Source organism: Miniopterus natalensis, chromosome 5, assembly GCF_054644295.1.
Source record: "Miniopterus natalensis isolate mMinNat1 chromosome 5, mMinNat1.hap1, whole genome shotgun sequence".
Classification (NCBI taxonomy): Eukaryota; Metazoa; Chordata; class Mammalia; order Chiroptera; family Miniopteridae; genus Miniopterus; species Miniopterus natalensis.
Window position 1 is genome coordinate 74,277,729 of NC_142085.1, and position 16,129 is coordinate 74,293,857.

The window sequence follows — 16,129 nt, forward strand, 5'->3', positions numbered from 1 at the left end:
AGTAGTCTTAACATTTTCTAGAGATTAAAATAATATGTAGGTGGTATTAATAAAGTATATTATACTACTTGACCACTAAAAATAAAAAATAACATGTAGGTATATTTAAAAAGAAGTAAAATTCTGTCATGTATTATTAATATACTACCCACAGGAAGCAGGAATTCTCCCACACTGTCGAAGTAAATTAGTACAGTATTTCTTGTACAAATTTGCCAATATCTATCAAAATTGTAAAAGTAAAACAAAAACAAAAATGTCTATGCATGCCTATTGACACAACAATTACAAATCTATAAATTTATACTAAAAATTTTAGTATTAAATATGTGCTCAGAAATTTAGTTACAAGGATATTTGTTACAAGATAAGAAAATACTCTAAATTTGCAATGATATTATAAAGCATAAAAGGGAATAAAATATATTCCAAATGTTGGAAAGCTATGTGGCCATTTAAATTGTAGAAGACTATTCACTGTGTGGGAAAAAACTTTTTGTTTTTGTTTATTTTTGTTTAAAGTATCACAGATGTCCCTTTTCTCCCCAATGACCCATTCCACCCCGTCCCATTCCCCTCTCCAGTCCATCTCCACACTATTGTCCATGCCCTTGGGTTGTGCATATATGCACATAAATTCTTTGGTTACTCTCTCCCCTTCAACCCACCCGCCCTCCTCCATCCCTCTGAGATCCGTCAGTCTGATCCCTGCTTCCATGTCACTGAATCTATTCTGTTCATCAGTTTATTAAGTTCTTTAGATTCCACATATAAGTGAGATCATGTGATGTTTGTCTTTCTCTGCCTGGCTTATTTCACTTAGCATAATATTCTCCAAGATCCATCCATACTGTCCCAAAGGGTACTAGATTCTTCTTCTTTACAGCTGCGTAGTATTCCATGGTGTGAATGTCCCACAGCTTTTTTATCCACTCATCTACTGATGGGCACTTGGGCTGTTTCCAGATCTTAGCTATTGTAAACTGTGCTGCTGTGAACATAGGGGTGCATTTATTCTTTCGGATTAGTGTTTCAGGATTCTTAGGATATATTCCTAGAAGTGAGATCACTGGGTCAAAAGGCAGCTCTATTTTTAATTTTTTGAGGAACCTCCATACTGCTTTCCATAGTGGTTGCACCAGTCTGCATTCCCACCAGCAGTGTACTAGGGTTCCCCTTTGGGAGAAAACTTGTTTTTGAGCAAGATGTAGCAGTCTACTCGGAAGCTATCATTCTTTTTTTTTTAATGTCTTTTTTTTTTTAAATATAACTTTATTGACTTCAGAGAGAGGGAGAGAGAGGGAGAAAGAGAAACATCAATAATGGGAGAGTCATCATTGACCAGCTGCCTCCTGCACGAACCCACAACCAGGGCATGTGCCCTGACCTGGAAACGAACCGCGATCTCCTGGATCTTAGGTCCATGCTCAACTGCTGAGCCATGCCTGGCCAGGCAGAAGCTATCATTCTTGTTACAACTGGGAGGTAAAAAATATATATATCAAAAAAATATTCGGAAGATACTGAAAATCTATGGAAGCAACAATAACAACAAAATCATTACAATGAAACTCCAGATAGGGAAGTCCCTTCCAAGATGAGCTGATTGCTCTTGTTTTCTTTAGGGGCATTTGCTGATTCAGACCGTAAGATTAAGCTTAGGTTTGGCATAGGCACAGCAACTCTACCTATTTGAAACTCTAACAGGGAAAAGAAAAACTAGTGGATTTCTTGAGACTTGCATGGGTTGGCTTGAGAGTGAAACCTGGAGGAACGCCCAACATGTGACCAGTGTTCTCCACAGGACATTCATTGAATGCTGGGTTGTATGGAGGCTGTGGGATGCAGGGCGGGGAAGGGAGAGTGAAATCTCCGGAAGTCTGGCACTACTTAGGAGGGAAGCGCCACAAGAAGGAGGAGGCTGCAGCAAGTATATGACAGTCTGAAGAAATTTACCAAATTTTGGAGCTGTATGATGTAAGAGAATAAAAGGTTACACTGAAAACTCCAAAGGGCAGATATGAAATCTCCCACAGTATTTAAGGGATAAAGAAATAGATGCATCTTTGTTTTTTTATTAAAAACTGAAGGGGCGTCACAGCTAAGAAGCAAGGACAAAAGAGAGAGAGAATTGGTCAACTAAAACTGAAACCCAGACCCAACTCAACTCAATTACATTTGTTGAGATAAGCAACTTCTTACACAATCCTGCTAACAGAGGACAGTGAGAGACTTGTTTTAGAGAAAATAAAATCATCTTCAGTCTCAATAATAATTCTTAAATACAAAATGTATGGGATACAATAAGGAATTAATGAGACATGCAAAGAGCCAGGAAAATGTGACCAATAAACACGAGAGCAATCTACTCCATAATATTAAAAGGTATTTGAGCTGAACAGTATTGAAAATTCAATATGTCAAAATTTCTGGGATGCAGAACAATTTATACCTTTAAATGCATATGTTGGAAAAAAGTGAGCTGAATAATCAATGTTCTAAGCTCACATCTAAAAAGATAATAGCACATTAGCTTCAAACAGAATAGAAAGGACATTAATAAAGAGCTGAAATCAATGAAATAGAAAGCATCTGTGCACCAAAGATTATCGGCAGTGCCAAAAGTGAGTTCGACAAGAAAATCAGTAAAATTAATAAACTCCTAGCCCGCAGTCTGAGAGAGAGGAGTGGGAGGAGGGGAAAAGAGAGAAAATACAAATTAAAGGTCCTACTAGCACTTAAAAAGAAGTAAAAGAATATTCCAAACAACTTTATGCCAATAAATATGGCAATTTACGTGAAATTTTAAAATTTTCTTAAAAATCACATATTAGCATAACACAAGAAAAAAAACAGTTCTTATCTATTACAGAATTTATAACCACCTGAGATTTTGTCGTCTATCTCCCCCAATAGAATGCATGCCTCATGAGAGCAGGGAACTTGTCAGTAATATTGAGCACTGAATCTCTAGTGCCTGAATCACCAGACTGCCTGACACATTGCAGGTGATTACAAAATATTTGCTTTATCAAAGAAGAACGCAAACACTTCTTACCAAGAACTGGGCTGAGACAAGTGATAAACAGAGCAGTTCACATAAGATAAAAGTAATCTATACACTTCTTTCAGTAGTCTAAATCCTGACGTTGATAAAAACCATACGATCAAAAAGCTACATCCTTAGGCCACATTAAATGAGTGAATTGCGTATCACCTTTATTGCATTACATTTTATTGTTTTTGGAATTCACTACTTGATAAAAATAGTGACAGTTTATATAGCTTTCTTTGTTGCCTACATAGGGCCTTACATGAGAGATTCCTTTCATTTATTGCTAGGGAGAGTTCAATTTCCTCTGAAGAACTGATACATGATCTTTTTTTCATGCAACTACTAAAAAGCTTGAAGCTGTTATACCAAGCATGTTGAGCCTTATTATTGGCACACTTCTATTCTTTAGTTCCTTGGTGCTCATTTTCCATATATTAAACAACAGCAAACCCCAGAGGCTTGAAATGCTGTTCATGCCACCTTTCTGCGTTATATTGGTTCAGCTCTGCTCCACACTGTTTTCCCTCTGGGATCTAGCGTGTAGGAACAGCTTCCTCTGGGAATTAGCTAAGGAAAAGTACACACAGCACAACCACGACATGGCTCTTAAACTTATGTTCATAATGAGCATCAATCAAGACACACACCCAAACCTCGTGCCATGGGGTAGGAATATATACTCTTTCTACAAACAGGGACAGTGTATTTCTAACAGAAATACAATATAGCACAGATGACGTTCAAAAAGCTGTGATTAACACCAAATGGTAAAAGAAACAATAATTTTAGCTGGCCCAGATTACTGAGCACCTACTAGGTATAAGGCATTATACTGGACCCGTCAGGCCTAATACTTCTAATTATGACAAATCTTGAAGACAGGAAGGATTTCCTCAGGTTTGCTGACCAGGAAACTGAAGCATGGAAACACTAAGCCATGCAGTTTAGAAGTGGTCAAACAGGAATTTTACCCAGTTCTGCTGGATTCCAAGGCCTGAGCCCTCTTCTCTGTATTACTTTGCCTACCCTTTGGTGTCTGTTAAAAGTTGGGGGTTTTTTTAGTGCTTTTTCACTACTTTTATTTTAAAGTAAAAGGGAGGTGGGTGAAAAAGAAAAGATAACAATAGGAAAGAAAAGCAGAGAACTGCTTTTATATTAAGGATAAAGTTTGTACTCTACAGCAGAAATAGCTAGTAATGAATTCTTGGAAAGAATGGTGTTTGTCACAAAACATATTTAATCAATCTTATTAGACTGAAGACTAACATTTGTAAAAGACTGATATGACAAGACTGCTTAATGTGCCCATAAAAATGCACCGAAGAAGAAATTTTGTCATTGAAAACTTCATAGATTAACTAGCAAGAGGATAAAAGAACATGAACAATGTTAGTCCTTACATAAAGAAATCTCTAAAAAATGATTAATACTTTAAACCTATCTATAAAGATAAATAAAATGATTATATGTGAGTGAAGCTAAATTAAAGACTTCATGAAGAAAACAAATCTTAAGGATGGAACCAGACATTCACACCTTAAGGGAAGTCTAGTGACTTTGAGTAACTGCACGAAGGTATTTCCAACTACTGTTCATCTTCTTCTATTTTAGTACTAAATATTTGTAGAAAGAGGGTAATTTGTATTCTTCAATTCATTATTAGATTTAAAAGATGCAAACTTCTCATTAAGCTTTCAAAACAATTGGTTTTGTTCCAGGGTGGCCTTACTAGCACTGTTATCTGTTAGCTGACTGCAAGCTAGCTCTAAGTACTTGATTAGAAGTGGGCGATGAAGTCTTTATAAGAAAGCCTTAGTTCACTTTTTGCATCTGCACTGAGATGTTCAACAAAGTCAAGAATAAAGGAAATACTCTTGAACTGATTACTTCTATCTGAAGAACATGCACTTGCCGTCAAAGAAAAAATTAAGCTCAAGTCAAGTTCTTTCTGTTTAGCTGTCATTTTTCCTTCTCTGTGATATAAACAGCTGTGATTCTTTCTGTGAGACATACAAGTAATTACACTGAATTTCATGGTGCATTACATCTTAAGGTATATTTCTGAAATTATCACTTATGTAATTCAGAAGCAAAGCAGGACAGCATTAGAAAACTATTGCCAAATCACTGTTGACTTCATCTGGAAATGGGGGGGCTCTATTTAATTCAAACTATGTATTTGTATATATTCCTTATAACAGAAAAGTCAGAAAGAAAATAAAGAGCCCCAAACTCTAGCTATGTTCTTCCATTCCTTTTACTATATGCATACTTCCCCCCCCCAAAAAAAGAGAATCATGCTATTTTTATAATCTTTTAAAATTTGATATGATATTAAGGATTTTTTTAAACCACAATTTCCTCCTGGGTATATAGTCAAAAGACTTGAAAGCAGGGAACGCAAACAGGTATTTGTGCGCCACTGTTCACGGCAGCATGATTCACAATAGCCGAAATGTGGAAACAACCCAAATGTCCACTGACAAGTAAATGGGTAAACAAAATGTGGCGTATAAATATGATTATTTAGCCTTAAAAGAGAAAATTCTGACACACGCTACAGCATGGATGAACTTGGAGAACATCAAGATGAGTGAAATAAGCCAGTCACACACACAAAAAGACAAATACCATATGATTCCACTTACATGAAGTACTAGAGTAGTCAAATTCATAAGACAGAAAATAGAATGGCGGCTGCCAGGGGCTGGGGGAGGAGAGAACAGGAAATTGTTTAACAGGAATAGCGTTTGAGTTATGCAAGAGGAGAAAGGCTGTAGATGGATTGCGATGTGGTTGCACAGCAATGCAAATGTACTTAATGCCACTGAATTAACTGCATGCTTAAAAATGGTTAAAATGGTAAGTTTCATGACATGTATACAGGGTAAAGGCAATAGTAAGTTTAACGTAGTTTGTATGGAAAATAATACAATAATTAATAAATAATACAAAAAATGAACTGTTTCATGTACTCAAAACTGTAAACCTACTTTTGCCCTACCCTGCTGTTTCACCACCAACCCCCTCCAATTTTGAATTAATGATATTCTATCGCATGGGGATGTTATCATTCATTTAAAATTTTCCCTACTATTGGACATTTAGGTTTCTTTTAATTTTTTGTTAACATAAAATTCAGTGTAGTGAACACTGTTGTATACATATCTTTTTTTCTGTATGTGCTATTTCTTTAGGATGGTTTCCAAAGGATGTAAGTAGACTAAAGAACAGGAATTATTTCAAAACTCTTGATGCACAATGCCAAACTGATTTCCAGAAAGGTCTTACCAATTCATATTCCCAAGAGCAGTGTAGGAGAGACACTTTTCCACTGCACCCATGCCAAAATAAAGTATTCTCATCTCTTTTCACCTTTGCCAACTGATCACAAGAAAGCATAGCTCAGGGTTTTAAGGTGCACTTGACTGCTTCTGAGAATGAACAGTTTTCATATGTTTATGATCAATCTAAACTATCTTTACAGTAACTGCCAATAATTTTACAACAAATTAAAATGCAGAGCTCACATTCTAAGAAGGTTGGGAAGATGGGTGGAGACACTTTTTGGAATGCTCCGAAGAGGAGCAGATAGAGGTGGGGCCAGGGGGTTAAACTTAATTAAATCTTTAAGGGTGTGAACAACAGTAAAGATTTAGGAGGAAGGAGAAACAGCAAAAATATGGGAAAAATCTAAACATTTAATAAAAGGGAATAGTCATACTATCAATTATGGTTAACTATTGAATAAAATGGACCCCTGAGAGAATCTCCAGGGGCAATGAACTCAATATTGTGAAAAAGTGCCCCACTGACAGGATGTTCAGCCAGGCTCGGAAATGACTGCTTTGGTTTATGGAGTGAAATCACCCCTATTCTTCCATATTCTCTTGTTTCAACCTAACACTGGCAAACATCTAGTTCTCTCACTCATCTCTATGACAACTACATTACATAAAACAAGCTTTAGCTGCTCTCTTTAGGTGCTCAATACTTGTTAGCCACAATCAGGAAACCTCCACAGTGACATATTAAACATCATCATTCTTGAAATTTAACATGATCATGCCATAACAGAGCTTCATCCAATCTATCATCTGATGAGTGCAGTATTAAATCAAGGTCAAGGCATCAATGTACCATGAAGCTTGTTTACAAAGCAACAGTGGACATACAGTGTGTTTTACCCAAGTCTCCAGGTCATCCTGGAATTGCTGGCTCCTTAGGAGCCATCTACGTCTGCATACCAATGAGCTGGGTGTCATGCTGAGTCATTAAACTCTTCAGGCTATGTGTTCTAAAAATAAAAATCATCCAAAAATGGGAAACTCACCTAATAGACAAAATAAAAAACTAAACAAAAAATGATGTCAATGGAAAAATGGTGAGATAAAACTCTGGGGGGTATGGAGGGCAGTGAAAATAGAGATAACACAGAGAAAGATATCTTAAAGCCAAGAAAAAGAATAAAGGACTAATCTGGCAAATGGAAAATAGACATTAGTCTTTATTTGTAGGTTGATTGGTTTGTTACATAACTCTTCCAAAGTGAAGCCAACCCCATTAATAATATAAAAACTGAAGTGTTATTAGGCACACACTACTATTTGAACAACACTGTCACTGACGTAAAAGAAAATTAGTTGATAAAGCAAGGCCGTCTGTTCTTTCCCAAGTTACTATGGAAAAATGAACACAGTAATGCTAATAAATACTTTAATGGTTTTAATTTCCTGCCTATAGATCTTTTTTTGGCGTTACAACAGGAGAGACATGATTATGCTAATACAGTAGGGACACCTATTTTGCTTTCAAAGTTCTAAAAAAGACTTCATATCTCCCCTTAAGAAAGAATAGCATCATCTCTAACATCAAATATGAGTCCAATCTCTGCCTATTCCATGTGACCCCATAACAGCCATGGCATATGAAGTTAAAACAAAGCTTATGCAAAAAGTATACAAAGACCCTATAATTTTCCTTCATTAGCTTCAGCTACACCCAGAAACAGAAAGAAAACTTATGAATATTTTAGGAAAAGGGAAATTTAATCTCGTTAATATTCATTTTGAACAGGGATAATTATAACAATATATAAAGAAATACAAAACATTTTCACATATTATATACTAAGGACATAACACCAAATGCCTACTATTCTTAATTCTCACAAAAGAGCATTCATTCCTCCTAAAGTGATCAGTCTAAACCAGCTGTAATAATCTTGCCAGTGATTTGTGTAGTATTGGATTGATAATGAAATACTAGAAGCATAAAGAAACGTAAGGAAAGTCTGGGGTAGGGTTTTCCCCCCTACTTATTAATTTTATTTTTCAATTACAGTTTATATTCAATATTATTTTGTATTAGTTTCAGGTGTACAGTATAGTAGTTAGACAATCATATACTTTACAAAGTGTTCCCCTGATATTTCCAGTATGGGGTAGATTTTTATGAATGTGTTTTCTCAGTCCTAAGACAAAAATACAGAAAAAGATGGCCTCATTCATCTCCAGACCTTGGTGTAGCTAAATTAGATTGATGCCTGAAACAGCTGTAGCCACCCAGGGCAATAATGATGGAACAGACCCTGCCTCACCTTTTTAAGCTGCCAACTCAACGTATGCCAGATGAAGCCCTATTTCTGCACTTCAGGGTTTGAAAGATACATTTCCTTATTGTTTAAACCCACTGGGGCATTCTGCTACTTGTAGGATGCTAAGAACAGTCTAACTCACCTAGGTAGATATTATTATTTTTAAATAAAAAAATTTCCTAAAGGTTAAGTAATTTGCTTGAGATTACACTGAGTCAACTTTTTTCTCCTGTCAGTTTCCCAAAAGTCCATGCTCTTCAACAAAACAGTATAGACATTCCAGGAAATGTCTGTCCCTGCAATGTAGTAAAAACAACACGATCTGAAAAAAAACTAGATTTGAAATTTTATTAGTCACAGGACATCAAGAAATTGACTTAAGTTCTTTGCATTTCAAATGCCTCAGATGTAAAATAGGAAGAAAAATGTCCATCTTGCCTAAGCCTCCAATATAACAAAATGTTCTAAGTCATCTGCATATAAATTCAGCATAATTATTTCATGGTTATTTCTTTTTTAAAATTAGGTTAAAAAACTTTGGACAAAATCTTGGCAGTGAACTTTCCATGGCCCTCTACATCACGGTCCATAATATTTCCTGGGGTCATTCCAGTTAAGTCTATCACTTCAGAAATTCCGTGGCCTTTGTTTAGGGTGTGACTCTAGGCTCTTGGTCACAATATTTCATACTCTGAAAGCTGAATATCCTCCCGGGTTCAATGTCTCCTCTTGTTCTTTCTCCTGTATCAGCCCCAATATCCTCTAAGACTCGTGACGGGCATCACTGCTTTCTTTAACATATACTTAACTTGATGTTGAACAGCTATGATAAAAAGCTACTTATTTTAGTAACTGAAAGTTAATCTGTTTATCTATAGATCAAAAAGGCATTTTTCATACCTTAACTTGGATTATAGAAATATAAACAGAGAAAAATGGAATGATTTTAGCTATCTGCAAGAGCTTCAGTGAAAAATAACTAAGAAAGTAACAATGAAAAACCAAATGTTACAGAACTACTGTTTCTTAATACTTCTTAAATCAGCAGGACATGTTGATTCAAACCACTCACCCTCCATCCATGCAAACTTCAGAAAAATCTAAACCATAAACTTTTATATTTTCTATTTTTGCACAATTCATCCTCTCTTCCAGGTAAGACTCAACAATGAAAGTTTGTTCTTACACACTACAATTCTGCAAACTTAAAATATCTAAGCTATAAACATTTTTCTTATTTTCTGTTTTTGCACTCTGAGCCCAGCAAGGAAACCTATCAGAAGACAGACTTGCATTAGAGGGTAACCTAGAAGTAAAAGGGTGCCTAGGTACAGTACTTGTGCCAAATATAATGCTCAGTGTGTAAAACTTTCTCCCTCTAATATAGGGCAAGAACACTGAACTCTGTAATGATGTTAGAAAGGGGAACTGCCAGAGTCTATGAGACACTGTGATCACAACTGCTTGGGACTGTTTTTCTTCTATGCTGAAGCTCTCATCCTTAAACTACCCATGGTCAGTAGATCACTGTCTATTCAAGCCAACAGAAAATGAGTCAGGCCATGGAAAGTGTCAATGGAAAGGAGCCTGTGGTACTCACTACCTGCCTTGACATCCCACTTCTTATCCCAGCACCAGTATCTGACAGGTGAAAACCCAGAGGCTTAAAAAAGGTCAGCTGAATCATCTCTTTGGGGACCCATGACTCAGGAAATATGGAATCCAGGGTAAGTCTGGTGGGAAGCCTAATAACCTCGGTGATAGCCTTTGTGTGAGCACTTTGACAAGGTGCTTTTAGTCTCAGCTCTAACAGAAATGAAGGTTAAAGACAATGCCAATACACCAACACAAATGAATGGGTTTGCAGTCCTGTGGGAGCTGGATCAAAACACTAAGAAAGACGGACGGAGCTTTACAGGGTGAGGACATGAAAAAAACACCCCGTTAAAATGGGGGGGAGCCTTCTTAGCAACTGTTAGGGCAAAAGGATATAATGACAATAATGGAAGGTTAGAGATAAGTAATCTACAGTAAAAGTGACATTCTTATATTACTAAATAAATCAGTGAGTGACACACACAAGATCAACACAAGATCAACTCCTACGGACTCCGCATTAAAAGGCGTTGAGCTCTAACAGCCTTCCCTGTTCTTCCTAGAAAATTAGTGGATACCTTAAAATGAAATCATAGAAATCTGACATCTTCAATTTGACCCGAAGACCATGAACACAAAGCTCCTCTGAGAGACAATTAATGTTCCTAAGCTAAATGGGAACCAAAAAAAGAAGCCAGAATCTGGAAATACAGAAAGTTAAAACAAAAATACAGCCAGAAAAAAACTTTCATAACTAAACTTTATGTGACCTTGAAAGCTCTCTGTAAGTCTAAATTGTTTGCTTTTTTATTCCTGTGCACGATGCTCACTAACTTCATAGGAAATGTTTTCCATTTAAATTCACTGACCATGAAAATCAGGCCTTTAAAGATTACCTCTGAATTTCATTATCACTACCATATTAAAGTATTTACACTGCCATAATGCTTCAAATATAAGATTCTAATCCTCCTACAATTAAGAATTTTCGTAAAGTGTAAATCTTCTAGTAATAGACTGCACAGTTATATTCCTCTTTTGCGAGAAAACTTAGTTAAGAGAAAATGTGAAACTCTCGGGGTTGTAACAAAAATTTATAATATGAATGTCAAAGTCCAAACTGAAGCTTTCCATAAGGATCTAAGAAAACACTGTCCCTAAATTGTCCTCCCTGATTATAATCCATTATCCGAATTTCAGTTCCCTGTTAAACTGCTCAAATAAAAGATTTTAAAAGTTAAGATTTCTGTTCTGTAACTTAAAAAATTTTATGACTATCATGGAGGAACTCCTGAAGTATATCAACCTCCTTTAATATATTTTTTTAATCAGGGGATATTTTAGGAATGCTTTAGGAATACTAAGAAGTACAATAATAATATAAGCAACACCCTCACATACCCATCATTCAGCTTAAGAAATAAAATGTTTTAAATATTCTTGCAGCTACATGTAAATCACTGCACGATCCCTTTCTACTCCTTTCCCACTGATAACTAACATACTGAACTGGGAATTTAGGATGTGAATTCATGCATCTACACCTTTCTTAGATGTGTATGATTGTTTTCAAAGTTTCTATAAACGATATTGTTGTCTATCTGCCATTAGCTTATTTTGCTCAACATAATATATATATAATGATGACACGTCTATGGAGAGAAACTTGAAGAGTTCCCTAAGGGTATATAACTAGGAGTAGATCTGCTAGATCTAGGGTAGGCTAGCTATCAACATTCCTTGATAATGCCAAAATCTTTTAGTGGTCATAAAAATTTCTACCACAACCAGGAGGGAATCAGGACTCATTTCTCTAACACCCTTGCCAACAATTGATATTGGGAGGCTTAAAATTTTTTGTTAATATAAATAGTATAAAATGGTATATCGTTGTTTTAGCTTGCAGGTAAAGCATCTTTTTATATGTTTTAAAAATGTTTATTGGCCATTTGTGATTCCACTTTTGTAAATGGCCTGTTCATAGCCTATGCCCATTTATAATATTTTTTCTTAAATATTTTAGGAATTATTTACATATATTGAATACAAATTCTACATTGGTAATGTGTATTGCTCCCTGTCTGTGGTTTATTTTTTCACTTTGTTGATATCTTTGATTTTTATTCCTATATTTACCATTTCAAGTGCTCTGTATTTCTACCTACACATCCAACTTTCCATCTGGTATCACTTCTCCTTCAATCTAAAGATGTTCCTTTAACATTTCTTGTAGTAAAGATCTGCTGGTAACAAACTATCTCAGTTTTTTATTTTTTTATTTTAGAAAAGTCTTTATTTCACCTCATTTTTTAAAGACATTACCACTGAACTATTGGCTGGCTGTTTTCTTCTTTAAGCACTTTAAATAAGCTATTCTACTGTCTTTTGGCTTCCCTCTGATGATAAGTCAGCACACACTCTTTACCCTGAAAATAATGTATCTTTTTACCTAGGTTACATTTATGATATTTCCTTTGATTTTCTTCAGCAACTCTATGATGTGCTAAGGCATGGTTTTCCTTGAATTTATCCTGCTTGGATTTTGCCCAGGTTCCTAGATCTGTGAGCTGTTTTATTGTCTGTTTTGTCAGATTTGGATAATACTTGGCCACTAATTTTTCAAGTATTTTTCCTACTATACCACCTCTCTTCTCTCTTCAGACTCCAACCGACAGTATGTTAGGCTGCTCAATGCTATTCCACAAGTCACTGAGATTTAATTTCTCAATTATTTTCTTTCCTCTGCTTGAATTTGAATGCTTTCTAATAATTTGTTTTCAAGTTTTTTGCTTCTTTTTTATATTGTGTCCTACCTGCTGTTAACCTCTTCTGATGAAATTTTTACTTCAGTGCTAAAATTTCCATTTGGTTCTTTTCATTTACATATATGTCCTATAATTCTTCATATTTTCATCCACAATATCCATCTTTTCCAGTAGTCTCCTTAATATATTATTATTTTTATATCCTTTTCCGATAATTCCAAAATCTGTGTTGTCTGTGGGTCTATTGACCGATTTGTTCTTGATAATGGAACACACTTTACTATTTCTTCACAATCTAGTAGTTTCTGATGGTGTATTAAGCATTTTGGAAGATATGTTGTAGAGAGTTTGGATTCTGTTATCCTCCTCTTAAGAGTATGAGTTTTGTTACAACAGGCAAATAAATTATTGATCATGTGGAGGTTTGGTATTAGGTTTTATTAGAGTGTCTCTGTTTTGGTTTTGCTCTCAATTTCAGTGCACTTCCTTAGTCCTGGAATGAAGTTCTTAATTCCTAAGCCTTGGCCCTTCCGAAGTTTCAGTGGAAAGCTCAAACTGTTTATTCATCCCCTCTTAACTTGGAGAGGGTTAAACTCCAAATTGTCTCTTCTACACTGAGCAGCTTATGAAATCCTGTTCAGTTCATTTAGCCTCTAGCGGCTATTTTCTGCTCAGGCTCCTTTGCACACATCAGGGGTCAGCCAAGAACTGAGGGGAATTTATATACAGATTGTGGGGCTCTTTCTCACTGGTTCCTTCACTTGGGGGTATCGCACTCAATTTCCAGCCACTCTGGCAGCATCAAACTGACTCCTTAGGCCAGTAAGACTGATTTTTTTTTTTTTTGAGTTCTATGTGTCCTATGCCCTCCAGACTAGGGAATGTGTCAGGGGAAAAGTCATTTAAATATGGATCTTAACCAATGTGGTGTCCTTCATCCAAGAATCAAAACCTCTCTAGTTTATGACTACTTTTAGTCACTCTTGAATGCTTTCAAATGTTTTTAAAAAGTGTTTTCCGAGTATTTATTGTTATTTTCCAGAGAATCAATGCAATAGAACCTACTCTTCCATTTCCAAAAGCCAGAACCTTGATGAGCAGAAGCAAGTTTTAATGTACTCAGTTTTCGAATGTTTTCTTTTTATGGTTTATGGTATTTTTAAACCTTGTTTAAGAAATTCATCCTTACCCCAAAGTCATAAGTACAATTTGTACATTTTATTCTAAAAGTATTTTTTTATATCGTAGTCTTTAATTCACTTAATTTTATTTTTATTTTTTTGGGACCCGATTTTATTTTTACAAGCTGATAAACCAATTTTCCAGTAGCATTACTGAAGAGTTCATCTTTTCCCCTCTGGTCATAGTTTTCCTACTCTGACATATAAGTCTAGTCTCATAAATATCTCAGTCTGTTCCAGGCTATTTCTTCTGTTCCAGTGTTTTACTTGTTTATGCCGACACTAATACTGCAATGTGTTAATGATTACATCTATATAGTAAGTCTTGTTATCTGGTAGAGCAAGTCCCTCCACCTTGTTCTCCAAAATTGCTTTGCCTATTTTGGTCCTTTATTTTTTAAATATATTTTAGAATCAATTTGTCAAATTACATAAAAAGCCCTTCTGAGGATAATTTACATCTTTAAAATACCAAGTCTTCTCATCCACAAACTTGGTATATTTTCCTGTTCATTCAGCTCTTCTTTCATGTCTTTATATAAACGTTACACAAAACTGTATTTCTAAAAAATATCTTTTCATCTAACTTACCTGTTTCCTCTGGTATATTAAATGAATTTAGTCAAACTTGTTTCCTAAAGCTATAAATTCTAAGGCTTATTTCAAAATACATAATCTAAATTATAATAACAGTAATTTAACACTTTAATTTGCAAACAGTTTTTTTATGGCTTAGGTTTATCAGGCATCTTATCCTACATACTCACCAAAAAGCTCCATTATCTCTACTTTCAGTGTCCATGAAATTAGAGTCCAAAAACATGTCTTTGTAGATTCGACCAACTAGGCAATACATATCTGAAGCTACTTGCCCTTCACTTTGCACCAGGGGAATCATAATATCAAGAGCTTTTGCTCTATCTCCAGGGAGATTCCTCCTAAGGTAGGGGAAGAAAACATCCTTGTTTCAATACAGAAGCAATACAGGTCAATTATCTTTTTAAAACTCTAATATATTGATTCACATTAGTGAAGTTTAGCAGGATAAAAACAATTAAATTTTGAGAGTCCTCTGTAAACCTCTGTCCCAAGCCTTTTTGTTTTTTTAATCCTACTGCATGTCTCCTGGGTCTAACAAGGATCTCTCTTGAATTACCTTTCTGATAACAGTGATGGTTTGTTCTTATATATCCACAGACCTTCCAAATTCCCTGCAGTCTATATGCAGGTTCAAGTTGGTGAAGTGAGGCTAGGAATGCAATTTGTGACCCTAAATGGGGCAGAGTCAACTAATCCAAACAGGAACAAAACCATGACTTTAGGTTTTAATAGCTTTTGCTCCAAAACACTGAGCAAATAATTCACAGACAATACCAACAAATCAACTTTAACCCAAAGATTGCCTAATTTCTATGTGTGACCAATTAATTAACTAAAGGAAGCTGCTTTATGTACTCATTTTAAAATAGCAAGTATGTATAGAACATTCTTAAAATGAGATAAAAAATTCTTTTAACTTATTTCTTGGATCTTGAAAACAATATGCTAAGTGAAAGAAGCCAGTCACAAAAGACTACAGATTATATGATTCCACTTATATGAAATCTATAGAGATCAAAAGATTAGTAGTTGCCTAGGTCTGGGGAATTTTGGGGGGGAAAAGCAGAGTGACTGCTAATGCGTAGGGGTTTCTTTGGGGTAATGAACATGTTCTAAAATTTATTATGTCAATGGTCTTATACAACTCTATTAATATATTAAAAACCACTTAATTGTACATCTTATATGGATAAATTATGTGATATGAGCTATATTTCAATAAAGTTGTTATCAAAAAAGTAATTTCTATTCTCAACTACTACTTTAATTCTTTCTGTCTATAAAATCCTTTTACTCTGTCCTAAAGACCTTGAGTTTAGAAAAGCTCTTCATACAA

At 35.3% G+C, this 16,129-nt stretch overlaps 1 protein-coding gene across 1 annotated transcript in view; it reads right to left on the minus strand.

The window, feature by feature from the left end:
- The window catches only part of MAP3K5 (mitogen-activated protein kinase kinase kinase 5), a 157,531-nt gene that overhangs the window by 77,337 nt on the left and 64,065 nt on the right, over positions 1–16,129 (minus strand). The window contains exon 7 of the mRNA XM_016204919.2: positions 14,961–15,131. Within this exon, the coding sequence (XP_016060405.2) occupies positions 14,961–15,131 (171 nt within the window). The remainder of the gene's footprint in view (positions 1–14,960; positions 15,132–16,129) is intronic.